Raw genomic sequence first — 27,306 nt, 5'->3', positions numbered from 1 at the left:
GTATCATTTCACTTCTGCTGCTAGGCAACAACACCCACGGGAGTCCCCATCACCAGCAGGGAGCATCTTCAAAACCACACACACACACACACACACACACACACACACCACAACCACCAAGAGCTGAAAGTGAAACTGTCTGTTAGAAGCTTTTACAAACTGCAGAATCTTTTTTTTTTCTTCCCATCATTAAAATTAAACTGCAGTGAGGATGGTTGATGTTGCTCCTCTCATGGACAGAGAAGAGTTTATCAATACACCCGATAGATTGGTGGCCAAGATCTCAGTTATAGTGACGGACCACCTAACAGTGATGGGTTTTATAGTTTCAGAGATGGAGCGGATTAATCTGACTGGATTTGAATGAAGACACACTTTCACACTCGTAATTTCAATTAACTCGTCACAGAAAAGAGAATAACAGACAGTTACTTAATTAAGAGTTATTTTTATAGTCAGAACTTAAAAATTAAAAAGTGGAAAACTTTTTTTTCAATTGTTTAAAAATAAACAAAACATCTTGTGATATAATCAAATATTTTGAGGTACTGCATTCAACATGGTTCATGCCTTGTAAAAACAGAGTAATTTCAGTTTACACAAATTTACACAAATTAAATGGAAATGTCGCAGCACTGGGTTCATTTTAAAGATTTGCTTTGCTTTACTGCCACCTGGTGGAAAAACCTGTTCCCTACATCATCCATGGTGATGAACTGGAGCAGTAACTAAACTTATTCACCTCCTCATTGAGATAGTAGTGAACAGATGGGGGAGCAGTATTCAGAAAATTCAATTAAAAACATATAATTATCTAAATAATTCCAGGTGCAGTCACTTTAAAACTTTTTTAATTGTTTGGGCTAATAGTTTAACTTTAAATAATTTTTTGACATCAATGATCAGACAAGAGTAGCAGGAGTACAATATTTATTTACTGATAAAGTATGTATCAAGCACAAATACCACACAGTGCTTCAGATGCGTCTTTTCAGTTATATTTGAGTAAATTAAGTTTTGCATGTTGCAAAACTTGAAAATTCTCAGGTATGCATTTACTGGTGTTTAATTTACTAAACTTTTACTCCATCTAACACTTTCTCTACACACCTGGATGTTCTAAATGCCAATATTTAAAACTTGAACATTATTTTTGATCATCAAACCTGCTGAATTGTTTGCAGAAATTTGATGGATTTTATTGTCTTACTGAGTTTTCTGCTTCAGAGAGCTTCACATAGTTTCCCTGATTATGACATTCCTGTTATCTTTTCAGAAATAAATCACCACAGTTTGGGAAAATATAAGATATTTGTGTGTTCAGGAGTTGTTTAACTGATCTAATGGAAGGTTTCTGTTTGAATCTGCTTTAGAAAAGTTTGTAGAGATGTTTGTATTTACTGGTTACCAAACAGCAGCAGCTGAAATTTCTAAACTGAAATTCTAAAATGATGAAACAAAGTTAGTGAAAAAAAAAGCTTTTATTTGTAAAACATTTCACATATGTGTCAAACCATGTCAGGTGGGAGTATTTACACTGATAGAGGCCTTCCTGGAATTACTGAACTGTCTCACGCAAAGACAACGAGGCGAATTTCAAATAAATAAGTCTGACAGGTTCTCCACTCTGAGCTGCTCCCCGATGGACAGCAGAACCTGCAGCAGTTCGTCAAAAGCTCCGCAGCTGAATTAATTCTTTAGCCCGCTCAGGCAGCGGGTCCCTTCTTGTCGACGAGAAGTGGCTCCAACAGCTTCTTCATGTGCAGCTCCTCCGTCAGTTTGTCCACACACACCTTAAACAAAGGATCCGGCTCCTGGGTGAGAGGAAGGACAGGTCACTACGCTGCTCTTCATATTCACCCATCAGAGTCACAGCCGACATGCGAGACACTGTCTTAATGTCTTGCATTAAAATAAAACTCACTGAATCAACTGAGCATCAAACACGTCTTATGAAATACACTTCTGCACTAAATCCGCCACAACTCTATAAGAAAGTCAGAAATAACGGCTGCAGATATTGTTGATAAGAGAACTAGAAACGATTTGAAGTATATTGTTTTGAGGTATGTTTGCTCATGGTTAGCTGGGACTGGCTGCAGCGCTCTGCGATGCTAACCATCGCAAAGAGGAAGGACAGAATGATATTTCAACCTTTCAGTGCTCCAGTGTTTCGCATTCTTGCCTCATTCTAAGAAAATCCTCGATTCATGGGGTCTTACGATGTGGAGTTTGCATGTTCTACTTGGTATTCCAGTTTCTTCCCACAGTTCAAAAGCAAGCATTAGACTAGAAGCTAATTGAAAACTGCTCATAGGTGTGAATTTGAAGTGTATTTATTTGTTATCAGTAAGCTGTGATCACCCCGTAACCCGAGGATGGATGACGATATTGAATCAAATGAACACTTTTTTTTTTTTTAGTTGATGTGAATACATTTTAACTTAAATGCCTCTCTTGTTCACTCATTTTCTATCAAATATCACATCTCTACTACTTTTTTGCAAACTTGTTGTCATGTGTAAGCACACGTCGGGCGACCGGCCGCCACAAAAACGCGGTTTGAGAATGTTTCCTCTCACCTTGTGCTCAAGCTGCCTTTGTTTCTCCAAAGCCTCCTCCAGACTGAGACCCACCCACTCCGCCTCCTCCGCTGGGATCTCGAACTGCTGCTCACACACACCCAGAACAAACAAAACAATTAGTCACAGCCTTCACCGGCCGGTGAAAGTCGTGCTGCGCTTCCATCGCATTCAGGATCATCTGACCTACCTTGTATTTCTTGTAGACCTGCTCTTTCTTGGCGGGGTTGTTGGGGTACAGCTTTGTGTCTCTTTGTGCCAGGCGAAGCAGCATGGCCCTCTTCAAGTCCATTCCCAGCTTGGAGTTCAGGTCCTCCTTTGGTGTCTGAACAAAATTCAACATTAGTCAAGTGGACAGACAAACCTGTGAAGGCATTCTGTGGCTTTCTCTCACTCTGAGGATGTAAAAGTCGAAGCCGTAGGCGGCGTCGATGAGGTCCAGAGTGCGAGGGGTGACTGTGATGGTGAACTTGTGGTCCAGGATCTCGCTGTAAAGCTCTCTTTTCAGCAGCTTAGGCTTCCAGACCTTTTTCAAGCGATTAGACATCTAAACAAAGACATAGAAGAGTCAAACTGTTTTGGCATAGTCCACTGAAATTAAAGTTCATAATTATCTAAGGTTTTCATATAAAACAGTAACATCAAGAAAAAATAAAACATCTTCCATGAGACTAACTTTGTCATTGTTGGCGTATCTGTAGCCTGAAATCCATCCTTCTCCTCCCCACAGGCCGCTCTGAGACTGTGGAGGGTAGTAGATGGGGATGGGGACGTCTTGCACCCGCTCCTTCTGCCCTGTTTTTGGGTTAACTCGGTACTGCACACCAAGGGGCTTCCAGTGGACAGGCGTGGGCTCTTTTACCTCCAGGGACTTGAGGTAATGTTTAGGGAGACGAGCGTAGATGCCCTGCTTCATCTTCAGGGCATCCCACATTTTGACGGGGTATTTATGAAGAGGCATGGTGATTTCAATTTGATGGATGTATCTGAAATACAGACCAGGACAAAGTTAGTAGTTTGTTAGTAGGTTGTTTACAAGAATAGGACATCTGTTACTTTACTATCACAAGTAGATACAAAGATGTTCCAGAGGTGAAAAGAAAACCAGCTGCTACTCCGACGTAATGAAGTTATGAAGACGATGCAGATCCGGTGTGACACACAGGTCATTTGCACCTTATTACATGTAAATTAACTACTATGCACTAACATCAAACTAAATAAAAAAGCATATTTCACTTTTAAAATTAAAACATAAAATATATTTCGGAATAGAATTTTACAATAACAACAAACAAAAAAAAACCTAAAAACCTTGCAGTGTATGGTACTGCACTACAGAACTGCTGTGTCTTCAGAAAAAAAAGAAAGACCCCACATGTCTGCGAAAAGGTAAAGCAGTAGGGAAGTAAATGCATTTATAAATACTAACATGTAAGGTCCAGCTAGAAGTTCTGCAGACGTTCACTAAATAATGAAACTGATGAGGAACCTTTTTGTTCATGAGCTGGTAATGAATTAAAGTTGGATCATTGATGGTTTCACGCTCCAAATACAAGATGCTACGACTTCTGTTATGAATTAGCTGTCTGAATTAACAATGAATAATGCACACATCTGTGAACATAACAAGAGGCGGCAAAAAGCAGTCAAGTGACAGTCGAGTGAGCTGTCTTTCTAAATTAATCTCTTTTTAAACAGATACTCAAAAACTAATCAGCACAACTTTCGTAATGTTAGCCAGAGCTATATCCAACGCAGGCCGAAACCTCGGTGTATCTAATTAATTCAATGAAAAGCATTTAACGACAAGATGAGGATACATCCAAAAGTTCTTACCAATAAACAGCAAAAATACGTGACCTCCACAAAGCAAAAATTATATTTTTCAATCCACGTTCACAGACAAGGACATCATGCATCCTCCATCACTTCCGCAAAGATAGCCCCGCCCCCTAAACCGAGCAATCTGATTGGATGGACGGTCACCGGAACTGTCTTTCACGATACTGTAAATGTATATGTTTATTTTTATACATATTATAAAATAAGACTATAATACAAAATAATAAATACTTTTCGCAGAGACAGAGGATTATTAGTTGATTTAAAAAAATTATTACCGTCTGGTAATCTGACGGAGATGACGTCATGGATGTCAGTGTCGCGAGATTTTAAACGGCGAGGATGAAAACAAAATGCAGCGTTGCATAAGAATAACTACTTAGTTATCCCATAGAAGAGTTAAACGAATACTAAATTGGATTCAATGCCGCCCGAAAGGTGGAATTGAACCACTCTGCCGCTAAGCAGCTACAGGTTTGAAGCCTGCACCCCGGACCACCGAGGCTCATCCGGGCATTTTCCACTTTGCTGCAGAACCTCTTATAAAGGAAACTTACAGCACAGCTTTCTGACTCACGGTGCCACAAACTCATCAACTATTGAATTTGGTTTTATTCAGCTTTGCTTTACAGGTTTAACTAATTGCTTGCCCAAATACACCACAATTACGGCTAAATGAGACACAATCCAGACTTATATTGTGGTTTTCGATGCTTTATGCAAATCAGATGTGTTCTGATTGGTCCCTGGGTAGGACGGTGCAGCCACGTGACATGCACACAGGTAACTAATTCAGTAATTTGCTTTTATACTTGTATGAGTTCTAGCACACAGTGGCATTATCTTTGTGTGTGTGTGTTGCAGTTTTCAGTGTTTTCATTATTTGAATAGCCTTCATTTCCTTCCACAGGGCCGATGGTAGAACATGCTGTGCAGCGTGGGCGGGGTCTCATGACACAGGTGATCTTCGAGTTACCTCATGAGTTCTTCCTCCCTCACCACCCGCCTCCAACTTTTTCCTGTTCATCACTGAAAATACTCACTCTCTCAGGTAGGCACTGGTTCACTGTGGCCAGTTTCTGTTCTGTTCAGTCTTCTTCACCTGATTACAGATGTTTGCAGTCCAGCTAAGGTAAGAAGAAAAATGGCCACCAAGGCATCTGAGGTTTGTTTACTTTTTAGCTGCTTAGTGTGCTACATTTTCTGAAGTCTAATATCATTTTTTTTATGTTAAAATCCATGTTAAAATTATTGTCAGAAATGTATCTTGTGTGATATTATTTTCTCTGAGAGATGATCTTTTTAAAATTCAAAACTCCTTGCATATTTAGCTATAGGAAATATTATTTCTCCATAAATCACAATTCACCTGTTATTCACACCAAAGGAAGATCTTAAAACGTTATATTTGCGTATGTGCACATCATTTTCAAGCCATTTATGTCCATGATGTAACTGCAATGCTCATGAAACAACTGTTCATATTTTAACTCAGTGAGTATTTCAATTAATTTGAGCTAAAATTAAAGTTTAAACCTCTCAAGCATTAAAAAAATGAACAATGAGTGACGCCAGTGATTCAGTTCACTCTGGCAAATTGGAAGCTGGTTCTAATGTGTGTGGTTAATGACTTTTTGTAATCCATTTTACATTTGCTGTATGTTAACACAGTATCAACTATTGAAAATATGATATTTTCGACTTGTTTGTGTGCGTTTATTGATTAAAAAATTGGATTTTAATATCATTTTATTTCAATACACAAATATGTAATGATAGTTTGCAGATACAAATGAAACAACACATACATATGAACGGAACATTTTCTGCATAAAAATCTTTGGATCAGCTTAACATCATGTAACCAACAGAGCACCATAATAAAATGTGCAGGCACTTAAAATCTTCACATCTGTTTGTTTCCATCTTTCCGGAGTCCTTTGGTCAGAGGAAGGTGTTCTCGATGACCAGAGTCTGAGGTTCTTCTCTGGTTTCTCCACCTGGTGGTGCAAATACACCCTGGATCTCCTCCTCTGGAAGAGAGCAGCACATGCTGTCTGAGCAGTCCTTCCCGCAGGCCAGGCTGCAGGTCAGGTGAGGAGGAGGAGAGGGGTCCTCTCTGTGGATGACTGGGGAGGCATCAACACTCGAGCCTGCTGAGGACGCAGCCGCACAGGCAAACTCCGGCTGAACGGTGCAGCAGCTCACGCCTACGCTCTGCAGCACCTTGGTGACTCGAGACATCAGATCAGAACTCCTGGACAGATGGGAAAAAAGATAAAGAAAAGGTCGTGCATTGAAAAAATGTCAAGGTTTGGACAAAATACGTCTGAGGTGAGTAGCAATTAACCACAAATCATGAGCAAACATTTTTACACTGTGTTACGATTTAATTTTCTCTCATCATGTCCTGTGTTGACTCACTTTTATTGAAAGACTTGAAGAGCTGTTTATATGAAGGAAACTTCAGTTACAGAAAACTCAAACTAAAAGATGAAATTCATACTTGATATAAGCAACTTTCCTTTGAATGATTACAAACAGCTGTTTATGAGACGTAAAGTGTGGCTGCCCTTTTTTCAAAGTGGGTTTATGAGCCTGTTATAATACTGCTGCTTTGTACAGTGTTGGTGAAAGAAATGATCAATAATTAATATTCATATTAGAGGTCAAGCATTATGAAACCTTTGTGAAATGTCCATAATCAATGATTTGAACTTCAGTAACAATGTTCAGCTCGATCATGGTGGGACATTTCACCAGTATAAATGATGTATAAAAGTCAGGGAAACAGTATGGAGAATATTAAAAATGAAGAAGCAAAATGTGTTTGAATGTGTGAAGACAAGCTGGAGAAGTCTCCACAGTGTGTTATTAGGGACCGAGCCCGAGGGCTCAGACCTGAGGCCACCTTGTTTCTAATGTGTTATTTCTTTATTTATTAACTTCTTGTTTCAAGCAGAGGAGGGAGAGCTACTACAAGTTTTCACATTCCTTCTGGACATTTTTCCCAGCCTCCTCAAAACAGTTGACACTTCCTGTTCAAATAAAGATAAGATTGTTGTCTTAAAAAACCCAAAACAGAGAACATTGTTGTTCTGTCCCTGGGAGAATTATCTCAATAGTTGTGGGGCTGCTCTGTGAACCAGCCGAACACAGATCAGTTCACCTGAATGAGGAATTTGGGCCTTGAGAAGGAAAAGAAGCTCCTCATAATGAGCACAAGAACGAATGAGAATGAGAGGCTTTGTAAAACTTACCAAGCCTCCATAAAAGGGTATATTTGAGCAGTCCCTGTTTGTTTAGAATGAGCAGAATAACTCCAAAGAATTCCCCCCAAAATCTAAAATTCTTCTGGTTTTAAGAGAAGTTTCACCTGTGTGCTGGAAACCCGGCGTAGCAGTGCACGTGCACCGAGGCCACCACCGCGGACTCATTCAGCTGCCACAGGTGGAGGTCGTGCACTGCCTGAACTCCAGGCACACTCGCGATCCTGCGCCCGACGTCAGACACACAGATGTGCGGAGGCGTGGCCTGAAGCAGCAGCAGTCCATACCTGTACACCTGCAGATGGTTTTCAGAGAGACAACAGAATCACTGCAGATGGAGCAATGGAGATGTTTTCCAGATGTTTATGGTTTTTTTTTACCAATGCAAATGAGCAGGCGGTCTGACCTGTGGCAAGGTACTGGCGATCAGAGTGATGACGGCCAGCAGAGCGAGAGCAGCATCCAGGTAGACCAGAGGGTGACAGGCGTCAGAGCTGTGTGGGAGCTGAGGGGCGAGCAGCAGCACCACCAGGCTGTTGATCAGAGCCAGGACGGACGTGAAGAGACCCTGGAGGATGGAGACGGACGGCAGACGGCAGACTGGATGCTGCCTGCTGGCCGCATGTCTCCCTTTGTGATGCACTCTCTTCCAGTCCACAAAGGCTTCAGATCCACTGCAAGCGTCTGAAACAGGAGGAAATAAGTGAGAAGTTGTTGGGCTATATAACTAACTACAAAGTCATAACTTCTACTTTAGACCGTAAAATATGTGTTTAAACAATAGATTCACTCTATTTATTTGTTTTCATTGTGATTCCTTCACTCGTCCTGCTGCCGCTCCAGCCCTCTCAGGGAATGATGCCCCCCCCCCCCCCCCAGCTGTTTGTGAAGAACATACTCACCGCTGCTCTCCGCTCTGTTCTCTGGCAGGAGGCCCTCGGGGTCCTGCTGCGGGGTTTGGGCGTCACAGTCAGGGATGCTGGAGGATTGTGGATTACAGAAGGTAATACCGTGGAGCGAGTCGTCTTTGTGTTCGTGTTCCTGTCGCCTCACGGATTCCTCTTCAGCTAAGACTGTGGGAGTTGAGAAGAATTAAAACAAACAGCGACCCTGTTTGATCCTCCTTACAGCTGAATATACATTTAGCAGCTTCACCAGATTGAGGTGTATCAGACCTGGACCTGGACCTGCACTCACTTCAATCAGCATTGCGCAATGAAAACATTTGCCGCTATCTGAGTGTTACTACTGAGTCTGGCGGGAAGAACGAGAAAAAGGTAGCTTTGACACAAAATGTCAAATTAAATCCAGTAGTGAGTGCGCCAGCAAATTGTGTTTTTGTGACTTTAGGATTGGTAAATGTGTAGGAATCACACGAAACAACCGACTTTTGTTTGTTCCAGATAAAACGATCGGTTGTCTTCAGTTCAGCAGCTGAAACTGGAAGTCAAGGTTCACTCACATGCTTGTCCTCACGCTGCCCCATTTTATCAGGAAGACAGAAAGCAGCTTTGTTATGCTTTGATTTTTTAAATAAAATGAGTTAATATATAACTGAGTGAGTTTCAGAGTTGGGATTTAACTGTTTCTGTCACTGGAAGGACTGGATGAATGTTTCCAGTCGAGGCAAAGCTAAAAAAAAAAGTCTCTTAAGGCAGGTTTATGTTAACTTAACTCACACAGAGCATTTATTCAACTCAATTTTTACGATGCTGCTGCTGCTGCTGCTGCTGCTGATGATGTTACCTTTGTGCTGTACTTGAAGCCCAGAGTAATCCTGGGGCTCTTCCCCGCCTCCAGCCTGCTCATCCTGCAGATGATCCCAGTTCAGGCCAAACACCAGCATCTTCTGGAGCAGACTGACAGCTCCCAGCACCACCAGCAGCAGCGGCTGCTGCACCTCGTGTGGATTTAGAAAAGCACTAATGATTTCCATTAAGTACGAGGTGCACAAAGAGGTCAAGAGGAGGGCGGAAAGGAAGATCCCCACGGCCTGGATCCTGCTCCTGGAGTAGGACAGGCCACAGTTTGAGGCAGCAGGAGGGATGTTTGGGGGGGACTGTTGGTTCTGGTCGACCAATAAATCTGCAGCATGGCCGGCCGGAGCTGTGAGCGGCTGATCTGACACAGCCCCGGCCTGGTTGGCAGGTGGAGATTTGAGGAGCAGTCCGGCTACTGAGGAAGAGGGGAGATCGGCTTGCGGAGGCGAGGCGGAGGAGGCGGAGGAGGACGGCGGAGGTTTGCCGGAGGCTGCAGTCTCAGGAAGAGGAAGAGCAATGTGCATGAGGATGAAGAGTGTCTGGAATGCGTCCACCATGGTGATGAGGCACCGACACAGGTGACTGATGACCACCCCACACATCAGCAGCAGCACAGTGACTCCCAGCATGCACCAGTGTAGCAGCCTCATACCTGCAGCTGAGGAGACAGTGATACCAACGTTCATCATCATCATTATGCAATTATGTGTTTGTTCCTTGATCTTTTCCCCAAACCCATGTATGAGCTATAAACTTTGGTATCAATATCAAAACTCAAGGGATCCATGGTCAAACTGACTTTTCCTCTTACAGATCAATAAAAACATTCATGAGAAACTAATGAAAAATCTGCAAAAAAACTTTCTAATCATCACATTTTGTGTGCATAGGAAAAGAAAACAGGTCAAGCTAACGATAAACCAGGTAATCTTATCAATACCAACGTTACAAAGTTCTCTCCAAGAAACATAAATCACAGCAGGACCCGAAGCGGTCTGCTTCAAACCTCACGGAGTAGAATGTGGACTTTGCTGAGAAGCTACAGATTACTGATCCTCACAAATGACACAAAGAGCACAAAGAGTATTTTCACTTCTGTTTCTTTGCAACTGTTTTGATGCGAAACCTGAAAACTCAGCATGCTTTCAACAAAATGGGCATTTCTACACATTCCATGACCGATTCCAACATCTAAAATCTAAGAAACTTTACACAAGAAAAACAAATTCAACACATAAGCTTGAAGACTGAATGAATTACCCCAGTTGTGACCCTCGACCGGTTGTCAGATTCAGGTTGGACTCCTGGATGTGATCTGTGTGCCAAAATCAGAAGAATGTCATCCATGGTGCTCACCCTCGCTCCCCTCCTCTCTCTGGCCGGCCACACTCCTCCTCTGCTCTAATCACAGTCATGTGAGCAGGAGAGGGGGTGGGTGGGGGGGTGGTATCGTCCTCTCCTCAGCTATCCCTGTTTGCAGTCCCTCCTCAGCTCACTGGTGGGAGAAAATGTATTCAGCGGGCATTCACAGAGCCCACCCACCTTCCCTCCCTCCACCCGCCCTGTGAGTAGATCAAGTAAAGCTAATTTGCACTAATTAAATCCCCATTGTATTGTCAGGATTACGTAACAAGATCACATCATAAGGTGAGGTCTCTGAGCTTTACAAGACCTCAAAGCATTTTGGATACTTTCACAGGGTTATAAGTTATGACTGTATAAATGAACTCACTGTCCTCTCCGTGAATACACACCATGAGAACAACCCGACTTTTGCTTTAATAAATAGTAAAAGCCTGGATTTTACTGTGAACAATCAATTATTGGTGTGCAGGATTATTAGGCAACTGAGAAAACTAACAATTTCCCATCTCACTTGTGTATTTTCATCTACTAAAGTTGAAATAACAAAGAAAGAACTGAAAAGTTCCAACAAAAATTTTTACATTTCTATAAAATCAGTGACATTTTACCTGAAGAAATGAATCAAACTGACAAACATGCTCTCCTTGACAGGCAGTGTTGAAGTCTGTGAACATTACCTGGTGTGATAAAATCCAATCGGCAGTCAAGTTCAAACAGCTTAGAGTGGAAAACTATGCTCAGTAATTATGATATGGCAGAAATACTCACTTGCTCAATATTTCTGCTCAGTGTTGCAGGGGTGGAGTCAAAAACACTCATGACACTATTAAAGTATTCCAGTAGTTGTTAGTACCAATGTAGTATCATATACTGAAGTTATACTCTACTGAGAACAATCACCATATGAATGAATATCAGTGTCACTGCCGTCACAGGATCTACTGTTTGTACCTTGCAGTGGTATTATTTTTGAGTCTCTTCTGCTAGACTATCTTCAACATTGAATAACACTTCACCAGCATCTTAATTTGACTTTGGCAAGAGGAAACACACCACAGCGGAGAGCGGAGAGGACGCTGTGGTTCATTCAGCGCCTGGATGCCAGGGTGGAAGGATTTCCTTCAGTCGACTGAACTGCGAGTCAACATGGCAGATTGAGGGTGACACCACAGATAAATCTCCGCTGTTCAGCCCTTAATGCCCGCACATTCCTGGGGCGCCGCTCAACGCAAAGAAAGGCTGAATGAGGAAGTATTTGATCACTTTTCTGCTGCCCCCCAACCAAAACAGAATAAGGACCTTCAGTGTCTCCACAGCTGAAAAACTTCCTGCCAGGTTGTATTTCTTGAAACAAACGCTTTGGGACAAAAAAGCAGGAGTGTGTCATCGTCATCTGATGAAGATGTTCACACACAAACACAAAGGAACATATGAGACAAAGACGTGTGTTTCGAAGATGTCTTTTTGATCAGACTGTGTAGCGTGCATTTAATGGTTTGACAGAATTAAAAGTTCAAATTGAAGCCCACATACTGTTTGGTTTGCCTTTAGAGATCGTGAATGAACCACACTGAGTCCCAGTGGAGACGTCTTTTACAAGAATGGCTGAGTCAGCCTTTGGGAAAACAACTGTCAGCGTGGTGTGGGAGCACCAAAAGAGCAGGAACAGTTGAGACTCAGTGGGGTAACAGAAGTGCGACATGTGACAGGGGCAGACGATAAGTTTGGGCAGCTGGGAGGGGTTTTTAGCCAAAATGACAACACAGCTGTTCCCAAGGCAAGAAGCCTGTCTGTGGGTTCAGGTGCTCGGTTACAGTGTGTATCTGGATTTGACTCAGATTTATTGTGAGGGAATAAACAACAGAGCGTTGATCTCAGCCAAGCTCCCGAGTTTTCATTCACCATCTTCACTCCACCTGGACTTCTTGGAGAAGTGTTGGTAAAACTGTGGTTCGGTGACTTCATATGGCCCAGGCCAGGACTGTCAGCTTCTGGCCACAATACCTGCAAGTGTTTTAATCAAAGGTTGAAAAAGGAATGAGCGGCAGCTGTCTAACAGATTTATTTACTGGGACATGTAAACATAACATGACAATAATCCCGTCTGCTGGAAATAAATGCACCAACAAGCTGCTCTGAAACTTATTTGCGTTAAGTTTTCACTTTTTCTTTTTGAAGCCAAAAACAATTACATTTGTTTTTTAACTGTTGTTCTTTTGTTTGCTTTCATTGACACTGTAATTCAGTCGGTATTAGAAATTGTAGTCATTCAGTGACTCTGATATCAAGAGCTGTGTGTCGTCCCGTATCTTTATGAGAGCTCTTGGAATGTTCCATGACCTGAACATGAAGATGTTATGTAAAAGAGGCCCAAGGATAGAGCCCTGAGGAACCCCATATGTATTTAAAATCTGGTTCGGGCAAAGGGCAGGGGGCCAGAGAGAGAGAGAGAGAGTGAGAGAGAGAGAGAGAGAGAGAGAGAGAGAGAGAGAGAGAGAGAGAAAGAGAGAGAGAGAGAGAGAGAGAGAACGGTCAGCAACACATAATAGTGAAACGGTGAGTGAGAAAGGAAAGAATCTGTCGCCTAGCAGTCTGAATCTACAGCATCTTCACTAAAGCAAAGTAAGAACCACTATAGTCACCAGAATCATTGGCCAGGAGTAAAACCCTGAGCAATGCAGACTCTGTGCTACGCAGGGGTTTAAAACTGGACCAGAAACCATCTAGATACTGTTTGTCCAGGTGTTGTTTTAACTGTGAACTGTCTTTAAGATTTTCAAAATAAAAGGCAGCTTTGAGATGGGCCTGAAACAAAAGGTTGTACCACCACACTGCTGCAGTCAGAAACGATTCCACGACCAGAATCATCTGTCACCAAAGCAATGACTAGACCTTTGGAAATAGCACAGTGTGAAATTTGCTCCTTGTTGTGTGGAATTTGTTGCATACTGGAAAAGCTTAACATTTCCCAGAGATGTGATAAAAAAATCTCTGGTATGATAATTTCCTTCTTCACATCACTTAAAGTTACACAACTGAATCTGTCTGTGCTGTGTATTTCACAAAGTTTGTCTTCTATAGTTGTTTATATTAACAGATCAGGGGCCTAAACTCTGAAGAGAAATGGTAATGTCTGTTTTCGGGGTCGACTCACCCAGACATGCGGCCCCCTCGATTTGTGGCCCTACGATTGGTCATTGGCCTTGATCAGTGAACGCGCACCTAAAAGTGACACCGTCTGCAGCTTCTGACCAATCACAAACCCTACAGAGCAGCTCACTTCACAGTGGAGGAGATGACGAATATTCCCCCAAAATATGAAGAAGTCAAACACATCATCCAGGACAAAAGCAGCCGTGCTGCAGCAGCAGAAGAAATGCTGGCAGAAATGACACAATCTGTTATGTAACTTCATGAAAGTATACAATATTAATTCATTGGACAATACAAACTGACAGAACTATGATCACTCAGTTCCTCAGCGCTCTTCCTTCAGTTTATATTTTCCAGTGGGCTCTTCTGTGCGTGTGTTTTGTGCTGGAATATTGATTCCTCGCCACATGAAGGTCTGTAAATTGTATCTCTCTGCAGCCATGCAGGTAATTGTTCATTTTCAGCATTATTCATAACACCTATAGAATGCCTTCTCCATAAAGATGAAAATAAAGTGTAATGCTGCGTGTTTGGGTCGGTGGACTCACTGTGATCGAGGCTGATTATGGTGCAACCTCTGACTTTCTCACAAACTGCTCTGCACTCTGTATTATTAAAGTATTATCGGGTGGGGAGGATTAGTGCAGCCAGGAATTCCGACAGTAACACACACTGAGCAGCGCTCCCACCCTGCACTTCACACCCTATCACCGGGACGGCGTCACCCCCCTCCCCTCCTCCCCGCCGGTGATGCGGCACCGTGGGGAGGGCGAGGAAGGAGGGAATGTTCAATGGGAGCTTTTCCAGGAATCTAGAGACACTCTTATTCCCTGACATCAAACGGATGATGGTCTCTGTAGTTCTGGTCACATTGTGGTTTCTGACTGTATGTTATCCTTACTGAACCATGGGAGCAAGACACACTCTGGAGACTGCCAGGAAAATCACTTGAAATGTTACTTTTCATGAAAACATATTTCCTTTATACTTTTTTTTTAATTAACTTTGTGACTCATCACAGCTTTCAGATGCTATCTTAATGTAGAGCAAGTGATACATTCATCTTCCATTTTATCAGGAACAGTCTCCCAGTTCCTGTTGCTGATAAACATCCCCACAACATGATGCTGCCACCACCGTGCTTCACTGTAGGGACCTGGTGATGAGCGATCCCTGGAGTTCAATCGGGCAAACGCATGAGTTACCACATGCCTTTTACTGGGCAGTTCCGACTTTAAAAGGAAAACTTTCTGTACTCTTCCCCTGACAAGTGCCTTGAGACATGGTAGGTTTTGTATTGAATTTCGATAAAGCTGTAACATATCAAAGTGTAAAATTAAAGAACATGGCCCTGTGCTTAAATGGCGTTCATTTAGCATTTCCTCACCTGGCAGCTGTAACGCAGCTGCAGATTGTGTTTTGTGATAATCTCCTTAAAATAGTCTCAAAGCCCACAGGAAACCGAAGCAGGCGGTGGAGGAATTTCACAAATTAATTTTGGCAGCAGAAACGTTAACAGTGTATGTTGAGGTATATTTAGAGACCGTGTGCTGGCTGGCACCACAAGGACTGAGAAGAAGACGCCTTTTCTTATTCAACCTTATGTATTTTTATGGCTGCAGAGTTGTCAAAAATGTACAATGTGCAAGGTTTTCTCCATTTTCAATATCTGGCTGCTCTTAAATGTTCCTTTTTATTTCTTGCTTCTTTTTTTTTTAAATAACTTATGACAAAACTTTATTGTGATTTGACAATAGACTGAATTCATGGGAGCCACCATCATGACCAGTATATACATGGCAAACTACCTAGTTAGTTTAAGATCTTTTACGAACTGAATTTTGAGTAATTTCCAAAAAACAGAGTTTCAATGCAGCTCTAATATATGATCCTTTCTCAAACACATTAAAATCCCCCAAAAAACCAAATAGAAACCAAACGTTCTATGCAGGTTCTGGTATAAGCCATAAAAAAGTTATTCTGAAAGCCTAAACCGAGTCCCTTCATTGAAACATTCAGTCATACAAGTCGTCAGTACATGCATTTATTGGAGAGGAACAAATTTCGCCATACATATCTGTGATTACCAGCACATTTCAATTAAGTTAACAAATTATTAAAAATTTCTAAAAATTAAAGCATTACAAACAGTGGGGGCAAACTCTGTTGGGTGGAGGACAGCAGGAGGGCTGAGCGGCGCTCCAGCAAGAAGGAAAAAAAACATCTCGCATGTGTGTGAAATAAAAAGGGAAGCAGGGGAAAGTGGCTCTCTGCACAGACACACATGAAGCAAACACAGTACGTCTGCCTGCTGCGGGTTCAAATCCCAGGGCAGGGGTCGATCAGATATGAGCACAAGAGTGCTGTTTGGAGTTTGATCCCTCAGGTCTGGAGGAACTTCCACGCCAGCGCCCCCCTGTGGCCACAGGCCCACCCAGCAGAGAAGCTTTAAAACAGCAAAGAGGGCGAGGACCCTTATAGTTTGATGGTTCCTCGTGTTTTTTTTCTCATTATTGCACCCCGACTGCTACCAGGAGTCAATATTTACCTTTCCTCACCATTACAGATTACCCCCCTCCCCAAAAAAAGTAAATATTTGCTCTAATTTGTGTATGAAATGTACATCAAAACAGGATCATCATTAAAAGATGACTCCTGAATAGAAAGAAAAAACAAGATGGAGAAGTGGGGTAAAATAAATCAGAAAGGCTCATTCAGCTATAAAATAAATACAAAACTGATTTTTTTTTTTTTTCTCCAAAGCAGCCTAATTTAAAAAAGAAGAAACTGAATACGAGTCGGTGAGACGGAAGGCAACATGAGTGATGAACAGCGGTGGGATGGCAGCAGGTACCAGCAGAAGACCGGGAGGCGGGGCAGTGACGGAGACGGGAACCACGGCTGGTTACACAGCACAAACAGGAGTCTGCTGCTCCAAACAACAAAGGGGGGAGGGGAAAAAAAAAAAAAAAAAAAAATCAACGGTTTATAAAGTAAAAACCTCAACCAAAAGCAGACGTCGGACTTCCTGATGTTCTCAGAAGTTCTCAGGTTTTCCAGCAGGGAGCAAATTACCAGATGTGACTCTCAGAAAGCGTTTCAGGAGAAACGGCGGCGGCTCCTCCTCCTGATGGGGCGGGTCGGGGCGGGGTATTCCTGAGGGGCCAAAGTGAACAGAGGACGAGGAGACAGACCGGAGCGAGGTCACTTTGGCAGAGGTCCCTTAGAGTGTTCATTTCGGAGCCGAGGGGCAAGTGGACGCTGAGACAGACACCTTCGCTTCCACCACCTCGGATATAAAAGTCTCGACCTCCCGTCGCGGGAGCTCGGCGGGGGCCACCCGCCGTGCGAACCCCACATTCCACACCGTCACCGCCGTGTCCCTGCAGCTGTGCGCCGTGAATAAAATCTAAGAATTGCTTGTTTGTGGATCCTGGCAGAAGAGAGCGAGCGCTGTGAGAAACACCCGCGTTCTGTCTTTGGTTAGTGCTTTGATCTCGTCTCTCTTCCGTCTCACAGGAGAACCTGCAGATCGATAAAATGTAGTGACTATTTATTCCCCACCCTCTTCCTATAAACTCTGTGTTCCAGTGGTTGATGTAGTGTTGATGTGAAGGATCCGTATCGTCGCTGTTGAGCTCGGACACAGGCGGTTCGTCCTCTGCGTCTTCGCCGTCTGTCAGTATTTTCATATTCGGAGCTTTTCACTGTTAGGTCGGGTTTCTCTGTTGAGTCGGTAGTAAAGAAACAACAAAAACATTGTAGGGCGTCTGGTCACGGAGTCGAGCATGACGAACTGTCCGAGGGCCGTTTTCACGTGTCCAGGCGGTTCCTGCCTGTGGAAGAGAAAGAAGACATGAGCTCCGAGCGCAGCAGAAATCAGCATTTCACTGAAACGGAGCTATCAGGTTCAGGAGCTTTCAGCGCCCTCTGTTGGTCATTAGCAGAAACAGCTGGGGCAACATGACACTGTAATAAGAGGTATAGGTGTGAGGTGAGTGAGGCTGTTCCTGAGAGAGAGCCTAAGTGTGAAATTCTGTGTCTTTTGGAAATCGGAAATACTAACAGGGCAGTCTGGCAGAAACAACAACCACAAAACAAAAGATGAAAATGAGCTGAGTCGAGGTCACGTTGCAATCCTGGTAATGTGGAATTATTTTGTGTGCGACAGACAGTAGCGTCTGCATCACATGATCTGCAGCTGAAACACACGGTGTGGAAACTCAGCGCTGTGCATCAGTATATGAGTAGAGTAAGCTTCAGAAAGAAAAACTTAAATGATCCCCATAATAAAATGAAATATAAAGTACATTCCTATCGTTCCATCATCTGTTCATCTCCTGATCAGTGGTTAATAGTGATGAAAACATGATTAATAGAACACTTTTTTAAAAATCAAGTGTGACAGTCTCTGAAGTCTTTATGGAAACCTCACAGCAGCTTCTCAGTAGGACGAGCTTTGTCTCTTTCTTCTTGGAGGAAGCTGCAGACGAGGGTTCAGCTCTCTCACCTCAAGGTGCGTCTTTCCCCGTCTCCAAACTGGCTTCTAGCAGCAGCTCCTCCAGGTCCTGCCCACAGCTGACGCTCACTATGCCGGGGACACACAACGCAACGTTAATGAACGAGGACTTCACACCCAAAACCAGCTGGATTTGATTTTAAAACAGCTCAGTAGCTCACCGTGCTCCATCACACAGCTGCCGGGTTTGGGGCTTTCTGTGTCTAGAAGATGGAGGGAGAACTCTGGCTTTAGGCCGTTGGGCAGAGCCGAACTGGCCATCTCCTCTTCTAGAGCCTCGGCGAAACACTCACCCTCGTCTGCGGAGCTCTCGTCAGCTGATTCTTCCTCCTCCTGCTCAGCCACTGCGTCTGGATGCCCCTCAGGCGGGGGGTCGGGGCTCTCTGAGGTCTCTGCTGCTTGGGGATGAGCGGCAGACGGAATGACAGAAAAACCAGACTCTGCTTCCTGTTCATCTTCAGCCTCCGTTTGCTGCTGCTTTAGCCTCGTTTCCTCTTGGCTTGGCTCCTCTAAACTCGGTTCGTTCTTTTCTGATAAGCTGACCGGCGTGTGCTCCTCCTCCTCCTCCTGCTGGGTCTTTTTGGTTTGGTTTGGTGGCTGAACCTCCTCTGCAGCGCCTGCTGGCTCACCGTCCAGCTCTTCAGGTACAGACCCCGATACTTTAAACTGTAAACTGGTCTGGGCTGGCTTTAGTCCTGACGGCCTGTCGTCCTCCGTCTCTTGCTCTTCGGAGCGCTCTGCTGCCTCTTCAGCGGGCTGAGGCGCTGCGTCCGGCGCTGCAGAGGAGAAGGAGAGCTGTGCTGGTGCTTGTGAACTCGGACGTGTCGCCTCGGCGGTGGGCTGAGGCGTCGCCTGCGGTTCTGTGGTCTTTAGTGTCGACTCTGTGCGTGCTACGGGACTCTGCTCTGCCTTTTGGCAGTCCGTCGGCGCCGGCGACGCCCCCTTCACGTGCTCTTGCGTCAGTAGTGTTTGTGAAGCGAGTGGCGCCGGCTGTGCGGCGGACGTGTTCGCGTCTGCGGGCTTCTTTGAGGCGTCTTTAGTCTGGGCGGGAGCTGCCGGCGCGCTGGTCAGCAGCGGCTCGGGCGGGCTCTCCACCCTGGTCACCATGAAGATCTTATGACCCCGACCCGGGCTGGAGACCGATATGCAGCGGCCCGGAGACGGAGGGGTGCCGGGAGGAGCTGGAGACTCGGTCACAGTGATGCCTAAAATGAGACCAGGCGCTCCGGCGGGCGAGGCAGAAGGCGAGGACAGACAGGAGGAACTGAGGGGGGGCTGCGACTCAGGAGCGGGGGAGTTCGAAGTGGAAGAAGACTGCGTCACTACTTCTACTTCCTCCTCATCCTCGGTATCGGAGTCGGACTCCAGGGTCGGCGGAGGGGCGTGCGGCTCAGCACTCGCCGCCGACTGGCTGCTCTGTGCTTCCTTCCCCGCTCCCTCCTCCTCTTTACTTTCCCCGTCGACCTTCACTTCAGACGCTCCTTCCTCCTCAGCATCCTCCCTGGTTCCGTCCTCAGTCGCGATCTCGGCCATGGAGGCCGACTGCCTCATCTTCTGCTCCGTCTCTTCTTTCTCCTTGGCGAGGATGAAATTTCTCTTGCAGCCGTTCTGGATCTCAGCCAGCAAGGCACGCTGCGTTTCAATGAAGCTCTTCACCTGAAAGACAGAACCTCTGATCAAACGGTGTCCCGCTGAGGGAAAAGATTTCACAAAAACATTGAAAGCGCCATAAAACTATCGAAAAATTCTCCCACAAAAAGTCCCTCTGTCTCGCTAAGACTGAACTGAAGACTAAATGAACCAAAGCAAATTCCACGTCACGGACTGATTTCGTTTCGTTTCGTTTCGTTTATTTGATTTTCCAAATCAGATTTGAGGTTTAGTGTTTATTTTTGGATACATTACGATTGTGTTTAAACAGAGGAGCATCAAATGATGCCTACGTTTGTATTCTACCCACAAAACTTGTTACAGCAACCAACTAAAACTCAATCCTCTCCCATCCACCCTCAGCTAGAATTTGACACATTTTCTAAGTAACATAACTGGCTGGTTTTCTTAACACCCACTGTCCGCCTACTGTTGGTCTCATGCTCACCGTTTCTTTCTTGGGCTCTCGGTCGAGGTCGAGACGCAGCAGAGATGTGTTGACCTTCAGGGCGAGCGACAGTGCCATCAGGCCGCCCGTCTTGATCTCGTTCTCTCGAAGATCCAGGCGCAGGAGTCGGGGACTCTCCGCGATGAATTCGGCCACAGCCACGGCGCCTGCAGCACAGAAGCTCAGGATCAGGATCAGCAGAAAACTACGGTCTAACACAGACAGACACACACACACCTTCGCAGGACAGCTTGGTGGAGGCGAGGCCCAGTCGGAGCACTGAGCGGTTGGCGATCAGTCCGTCTTTCAGCTTGTGGACGCCTTCGTTCCCCACCGAGTTGTGGCCGAGGTTCAGAGTCTCCAGGCTCTGCGTGCATGGCTGAGAAAACAAACACGAACGTAAAGACACAAAACCTGCTTGATGACGTTCGGACAGCAGCCTGGAAAAAAGTTTGAGGAGTGACGCTTGAATGACATTACAATTAACGTAAAATGCACATTATGGGTAGTTGGTCCATTTTTACAGAAATTTCCTGGAAGAGCCCCTAAAAAGATGAATCATCACAAAACAAAATGAAATTATTTTTATTTGTTTTATGATAAGTAACATGTCAAAGGTTGAGCTCAATATTTGTCCCTGTATAATCATTTACTGTCAAAATCAATGTTATCCTGTCTGTACGTTTCAGGATAACAAGAGTGCAGAGCTTCTTTCTTTTCTACTTCTTTTCTTTTTCCTCTTTCCAGGTGAAAGTTCATTTGGTGATTTTGAATATTTGGAGAACAAATGCACATTTATTAATCAACTTGTCTTTTTGTTTCATGTGTATAAAACCCATATTAAATATGAAGCACATAAAAACAAAAAGAGCAACGTTCAAGCTCCGGACGACAACACTATATATAAGGTGTGTTCATGAAGACTTCTGTGTGAAAATGTTCAGTCCTGTTCGTCGCCTGTCACTGTAACCGTTTGCACTGCATCGCTAATCCATCGCCTACACGCAAAGACCATGTGCTGACGGATGTTTTAGAATAAAATGTGAATCCACCTGCGTGTTCAATCTTAAAGATCCTGTAGGCGCTGAGCAGCGGGGAATTAAGCAGATCAAATCTCCAGGAGGAGCTAATCTTTACCATCTCCTACCTCGATGTGAGCTGCAGGCAGTGACTCGTCAAACTGCTGCATGTTTGATTACATCCAAAAATCATTTAATCCAAAGTGTCTATCTTTTGGGTGAACTTAATGAAAAATAGTATCGACAGAGTTCACAACTTCTTTCATTCATGATTTGCCTTTGACCTCCAGAGAATCACACAGCTTCACAACAAAGCCTCGATCTGAGTTACAGCCTGCACACGTGGGCGATCTGCCAAACGTGAACTAAATGGGATTTAAAAAGCATAAATTTACATTAAGAATCTCTCTGTTGGAGTAATGGAAAGAATTCCTGTCCTCCGAGCTGCCCTGTGCTCATTAAACCTCTAATCGACGTGTGTGGACTATGTGTGTGTGTTGGTGAGCGTACCAGCGCAGCGGCGAGGTATCCCATGCCGTTGTGTGTGAGCTGGTTGTTCCATAGCACCAAAGTGACGAGGCCTTTCCTCTGCTCTTTTAGTCCTTCGCACACGTAGGCCAGTCCTGTGAAAACAGGGAAGTATTTTAGACTTCGCTCCATTTCAGAAGGAATCATGCGAAATATCAAGAAATGTGCAGTTTTAAGAGGCCAAGCTGTTACTGACATTTTCTCTGATAAACTTCCTGAAGTGTCCTTGTATAAAAGAACATTGTTTCATGTATATTTACCGACAGGATCATAATAACTCAAAGGAAACACAAAGGACTTGATATATCGTGATAACAGACATGAACGCCATGTTAGCAGTGTTTTAAAGACCTATCGCTGCTCCGTACCAGAGTCCAGGATGTGGTTGTTGCGCAGGTCCAGAATCTGAATGTTGTAGTTGAACTTGAGCAAGTTGCCCAGTTGAGCCGAGTCCTGCAGTCCGTTGAGCTTGTTGTCTGCCAAATACAGCTCCCGCAGGTTCATGTTCATCTTCAGAGCCGTAGCTGAGCCGCAATAATAAAGAAAGAGGTTTAAGAAACAGAATAATAGGAGATGTTTGTGTTCTACGGCCACAGAGATGAATGTTTGGGCTCCAAATGGGAAAAAGCCTCCACTGCATCTTCTCCGTCTTACCCAGTAACATGAGCGGTCTGCCAGACAGGCCGGCGTTCTCCAGGTGGAGGACGGCCAGACTGCCGCTGATCCGGAGCGCCCGGGCTACGAAGGGAGCCGAGTGGTCCAGCAGGGGAGTGTTACGGGCGTCCAGGTACTGCAGAGAGCTCGTCTGAGGGCAGAAACATTCAGTTCCAGGTACTAATTACTGATACGGTACAAGAGAGGATGCGTTGATGAAGCAGCCCCACAGAGGCCGGGAGGGATCATTAGAGGGGTGAGTCGAGAGCAGGGGAAGCAGCTCCATCCACATCCGTCTGGACACATTCGACAGATTTAACCTTCAAACAGCATTAATAGGTCTGGCTGCATCAAATTAACTAACAAATTACTCATGGCCGAGGTCAGGAACTCCACAGTGTTTTGGTTTATGAAATATTGAAGCAGCATTCTTTCCACAGTTTCATATTGGTTGCCCGTAACTTCAAGGTAAGAGTCACCTTGAAATGTTCTGCTGTGAAACACAGATGGAGATTAAAGAGCAGTTTATGGTCTAGATTAAAATGAAAATCAGACTGAATGCAACTTCTACATAAATGTGCATTTCATTTATATTGAAATACTCATTTCCTTTAAACAGTCCCATCTGTATTTTTCTTTACTATTCACTATTTGTCTCAATTTTTACCTTATATAAACACACTATACTGTCATGAAAGGCTTTATTCTATTAATATAACTAGTAGGGGTGTCCTCAGATAGTCGACGATTCGATGATTCGTTCGAAGCGGCCTGATTCGACAAGCATCACAAAATGTGGTTATTAAACGAGGACCATTCCATTGCAGCTGTATGGTGGTGCTGAATGACTGATTTGACAAAGAATTGCTTGTTTTTTTCCAAATAAACATGATATAAAGCCTATTTGATATGCATGTTAGCCTATCAAATATACTGTGGAAAAATTTACTTAACTTGTACTTTTATTCAATATTCTATCTATTTAGTGTTTGTGAATGAACCACCATGGTGAGTGGCACAATCCGATTTTGCACAGAGCTCCGTCACAGAGCAGCAGCTCAGTGGTGATTTGGCTGAACTTTAAAAGGCTCACAATGTCGGAAAAAAAAAACAAACTTCAGAACAAGTCAAAGATGATCCAAAAAAAGTCAAATGCAAGTTGTGTCAGGAGCTCCTTTCATATCACTCCACAACAACTAACATGGCTTTCCACCTGAAACGGGTCAGTAGCCAGATAATTGAGCGAATAAAAGATGTTTCTGTCACTCAGTTCTCAATTTTAATGCTGACTGTTATTTTGATTAATTGTAATATTTTAGGTTATTATAATATTTTTTTATTTATCTAAAAGGCTAATTCTATTTAATTTAGTGTTTGTTTTTGCATGGATGTTGCGCTGCGAAACAGACCCGACACAGTGCAATTAAGCCTATTTCATTAATTTGAGCAGATAATGTGAGAAATTGTTTAGGCAAAAAATGTGAGCTTATATGCAGAGATTATAGATACAAATAAATTACATGCTTTCGCCTGTTTGTTAGAAGTGGGTTTGGTTCTGGTCATTTGAACTATACTTCATTTGTTTGATGTTTAGAGTTACCGACACTTTGTTCCAGTCTGTGTTTCAGCGTGTAGGAAAAAAATAAGTGTTGTTTTACCTGCCTGTGCTGTTTTTTTTTTTTTTTTTTTTTAAATTGCTGCAACATTCTGCTGTAGCCTATATTCAAATGACTCTTAAATAATAATAATAAAAAAAAAGACGATAGATTCGACTATCAGTCGACTATCAGCAGGATTGGACAAATCAGATTCGACTACGGAAATCCTTAGTTGGGGACACCTCTAATAACTAGATGTCTTTAGTATCAAGCACTTTTACAATGAACTTTCACTGAGTTTTACATTTCAATTGTTATAAAATTGAAATATGAAGATGAGCTTCTTAAATTTTCATGACTTGCAAGCTCAAATAAAGTATAAAATCGGGATATTTCACTTAATGATCGATGCATCTGAACTATGTGATATACTCAAATTTGTGAACCAAATTTTCTGAATTTACATTTTTCATTGTATTTTTGTTTGAGGTAAACATACTTGTCCAGCATCCTTGATCAAGATTTAGCGCTCATTTCAACAAAGCAAATTAAAGTTGACAAGCTTCAAGACATGCGATCTTTCGGCTGGAATATTTTTAAGAGGTCTCCAGGCGGTTCTATAATATTTGGCGGGCCCTCGCTGCTCGATGGCTGATAGAAAAATCTTTATCTTCCGATAAATGATCTTCTTACAGGGTTCTAATTCTGCGTTCGCCCTGAGGCGTGACTCAGTGAAGAGGACATCTCCCGGACTGCAGAGTCCCGTGAGCTGCGCCTCTTAATAACGAGGCAATTCTCATGATGGGGCACGGGACACAAGCTCAGGCTTGATCATCCTGTCGCTGCCACATCGAGGGTGTCGATTATTAACAGGCTGAAACATCACCGATTCAAGGCTGTACTACTGAAGATACATCCCACGATTTACATCCTTCCTATAAGAGAGACAAAGCTCCCACAACACACTCAATTCAGAGGAACTTCTTAAATACATTAAAAAAAATACACTCCTCTTACTGCAGACGCCAGAATGGAAATCTTAAGTTTTATATGTTAAATCTGATGGAATATAGTTCCTGATTATGATCGTTTACACTCAGGTTTCTGCAGCAGCTGTCAACACTGAAGGATTTTTAATGATGACTGGACTGAATTTATCTTAATCTCCCAAAGGGATTTTTAATAAAAGAAAAAAAGGAGCCTTGCCTGTTTAAAGGGGCTTGCGCATTGTGTAATCTTTAATTGTTTTCAGTGTCGCTTTAGATGACAAATTTCAGTGACTTTCAATCATTTGCAATCTTAAAAAGGTTGCACCAGTTATCATTGTCTGAGTGATGGTTTGAAAGTCGAGAGAATCTCGTGCTGCTCTACCAAAGTGCAGTTAGAACAGTTAGGAAGACTCGTAATAATTTCCCAGCAAACGTCTTTCACAACATCAAGACGTGTTTTTCTGATGCTTTTTCTTTCTATCAGAAGGCATGCTGTCAGATTCAGTCACATGTGGACTAATTAAACCAATCATTCAGCATGTTGTGAGAACAGCGGCCGTAGACCGAATGCCAGGTTCATCTCTCACCTTCCTCATCATGTGCGCTGCGGCCTGCCATCCCCGCGTGCCAATGTGCTTGTTGAAGGAGATGTTGAGATGCGTGGCCGACTCGTAGTACTCAATCATGTCGAAGAGAGCTGAAGCCCCCTGATGAAGAGAGAGAGAGCGAGAGAGAGCGAGACGGTAATGAATATCTGAACCAACACGCCAGCTTGGATTAAAATCCAATCCAATTCAAACAAATCTGACTGCAGGTCACAGTGTCAGCACAACGGCAGATATGTTACATGATAACATCCTGGGGCTGCAGCTGGGGTTGCCACGGTAACCGTCCCTGAGGACAGGTGAGAAATGTCGAGGTGTTTCCATGAAGGCGTCAGGTGCGAGGAGAGAGAATACCGGAGCGAGGACGAACTTTTGTGTTTGTGCAACTGTAGCAGAAACACTTTCAACAGGACGACCAACACTAACGGATAAAATAATAATTCAGAATAAGCACTTAAGATAAAGTAATAAAAACTGAAATGTCTAACAGTCAGTTAAGCCTTAAAGCACTCAGAAAACGGCTGTGTCCGAGGTAAAAGTTTAGAGCGAGCGTTTTGCCTTCTGAGGAGGATAAAAAGCAACTAAATAAGGCAGCTCAGTGTCTTCTAGCCTTCCCCCTCTCACTGTGTACATAAACTGGGAGATGTTAAGGAGTGTACACTTGTGTTTGTCTACTGGGTGGAGGAAAGATTAGTCACATTTGGTTCAGTAACAACCAGCCAGTGAAAACGCTCCACATGCTCCTTAAAACATTCCTCTAAAAACTATTCGTCTGCTTTTATCTTCTCATTCCTTTCCCTGCAAGAAGCCATTGCTGCAGCTGTGAGTCTCTCTCTCAACCAAATCCAGGAATCTTCTGCGCTCCATCACCAACACTTCTCCTCGATTTCCACCTTCCTTCAATCTCGGCTCAAAACGGCGACACTTCCTCAACTATTTTTCCTTTTCAGATTTCCATTTCATCTCAGTCCAAGGAGAGACACTCGTCTCCGTCTGAAAAGCTGCTCTCTGGTGACTCAGTCCGTGACTCATTCAGACACTTCGTTCGCATTTCCGGGGCAGAGCTCAAAGTGTGTGTGTCTCTGCGTACGTCACTCTGCATTTATTGGGGGGATGCAACACTTTCTGAATCAATCTGTTGGTTGGAAAAAAAAAAAACAAAAAACAAAAAACAAAAGAACAATATGTGCACAGTCATTCCAGGAAATAAACACTTGTACTTTGATTTGCATACAAATTACGAATTTGCATTCCTTCCCATCAGGTTTAACTGGATCTCCAGTGTTAACACAATGACTGCGTGATGAGCTCTTTCAGTAAAG

At 43.6% G+C, this 27,306-nt stretch overlaps 3 protein-coding genes across 7 annotated transcripts in view; all 3 read right to left on the bottom strand.

Annotated features, from left to right (window-relative positions):
* Window positions 1-1,462: 1,462 nt before the first annotated feature.
* Window positions 1,463-4,536, bottom strand: mrpl28 (mitochondrial ribosomal protein L28). Its single transcript, XM_030108559.1, has 6 exons — window positions 4,422-4,536; window positions 3,259-3,568; window positions 2,977-3,129; window positions 2,773-2,907; window positions 2,583-2,669; window positions 1,463-1,814 (listed from the first exon to the last, which is right to left on the bottom strand). The coding sequence occupies exons 2-6, from the start codon at window positions 3,541-3,543 to the stop codon at window positions 1,707-1,709; spliced, it is 768 nt and encodes a 255-aa protein (XP_029964419.1). The 5' UTR covers window positions 3,544-3,568; window positions 4,422-4,536; the 3' UTR covers window positions 1,463-1,706.
* A 1,835-nt stretch (window positions 4,537-6,371) lies between these two features.
* Window positions 6,372-10,106, bottom strand: LOC115400732 (zinc/cadmium resistance protein). The gene is made up of 5 exons (XM_030108749.1): window positions 9,443-10,106; window positions 8,599-8,769; window positions 8,103-8,380; window positions 7,804-7,991; window positions 6,372-6,684 (listed from the first exon to the last, which is right to left on the bottom strand). Exons 1-5 carry the CDS (start codon window positions 10,104-10,106, stop codon window positions 6,372-6,374), a joined length of 1,614 nt encoding a protein of 537 aa, XP_029964609.1.
* A 5,533-nt stretch (window positions 10,107-15,639) lies between these two features.
* ppp1r37 (protein phosphatase 1, regulatory subunit 37) overlaps window positions 15,640-27,306 on the bottom strand; it is a 38,625-nt gene continuing 26,958 nt past the window's right edge. For 2 of the 5 annotated variants that reach the window (XM_030108522.1, XM_030108523.1), the window contains 9 exons: window positions 25,967-26,086; window positions 22,793-22,943; window positions 22,507-22,662; window positions 22,121-22,233; window positions 20,829-20,970; window positions 20,592-20,758; window positions 18,655-20,149; window positions 18,485-18,562; window positions 16,912-17,810 (listed from right to left, as the gene is read on the bottom strand). In XM_030108522.1, the coding sequence (XP_029964382.1) occupies window positions 18,486-18,562; window positions 18,655-20,149; window positions 20,592-20,758; window positions 20,829-20,970; window positions 22,121-22,233; window positions 22,507-22,662; window positions 22,793-22,943; window positions 25,967-26,086 (2,421 nt within the window). In that variant the 3' untranslated portion in view covers window positions 16,912-17,810; window position 18,485. The other 3 variants (XR_003932813.1, XM_030108524.1, XM_030108525.1) reach the window with 3 other exon arrangements.

This window comes from Salarias fasciatus, chromosome 14 (assembly GCF_902148845.1).
Source record: "Salarias fasciatus chromosome 14, fSalaFa1.1, whole genome shotgun sequence".
In the NCBI taxonomy this organism is placed as follows: Eukaryota; Metazoa; Chordata; class Actinopteri; order Blenniiformes; family Blenniidae; genus Salarias; species Salarias fasciatus.
The sequence above is the reverse complement of the archived record's forward strand: the minus strand, read 5'-3'. Positions and strand labels throughout refer to the sequence as shown.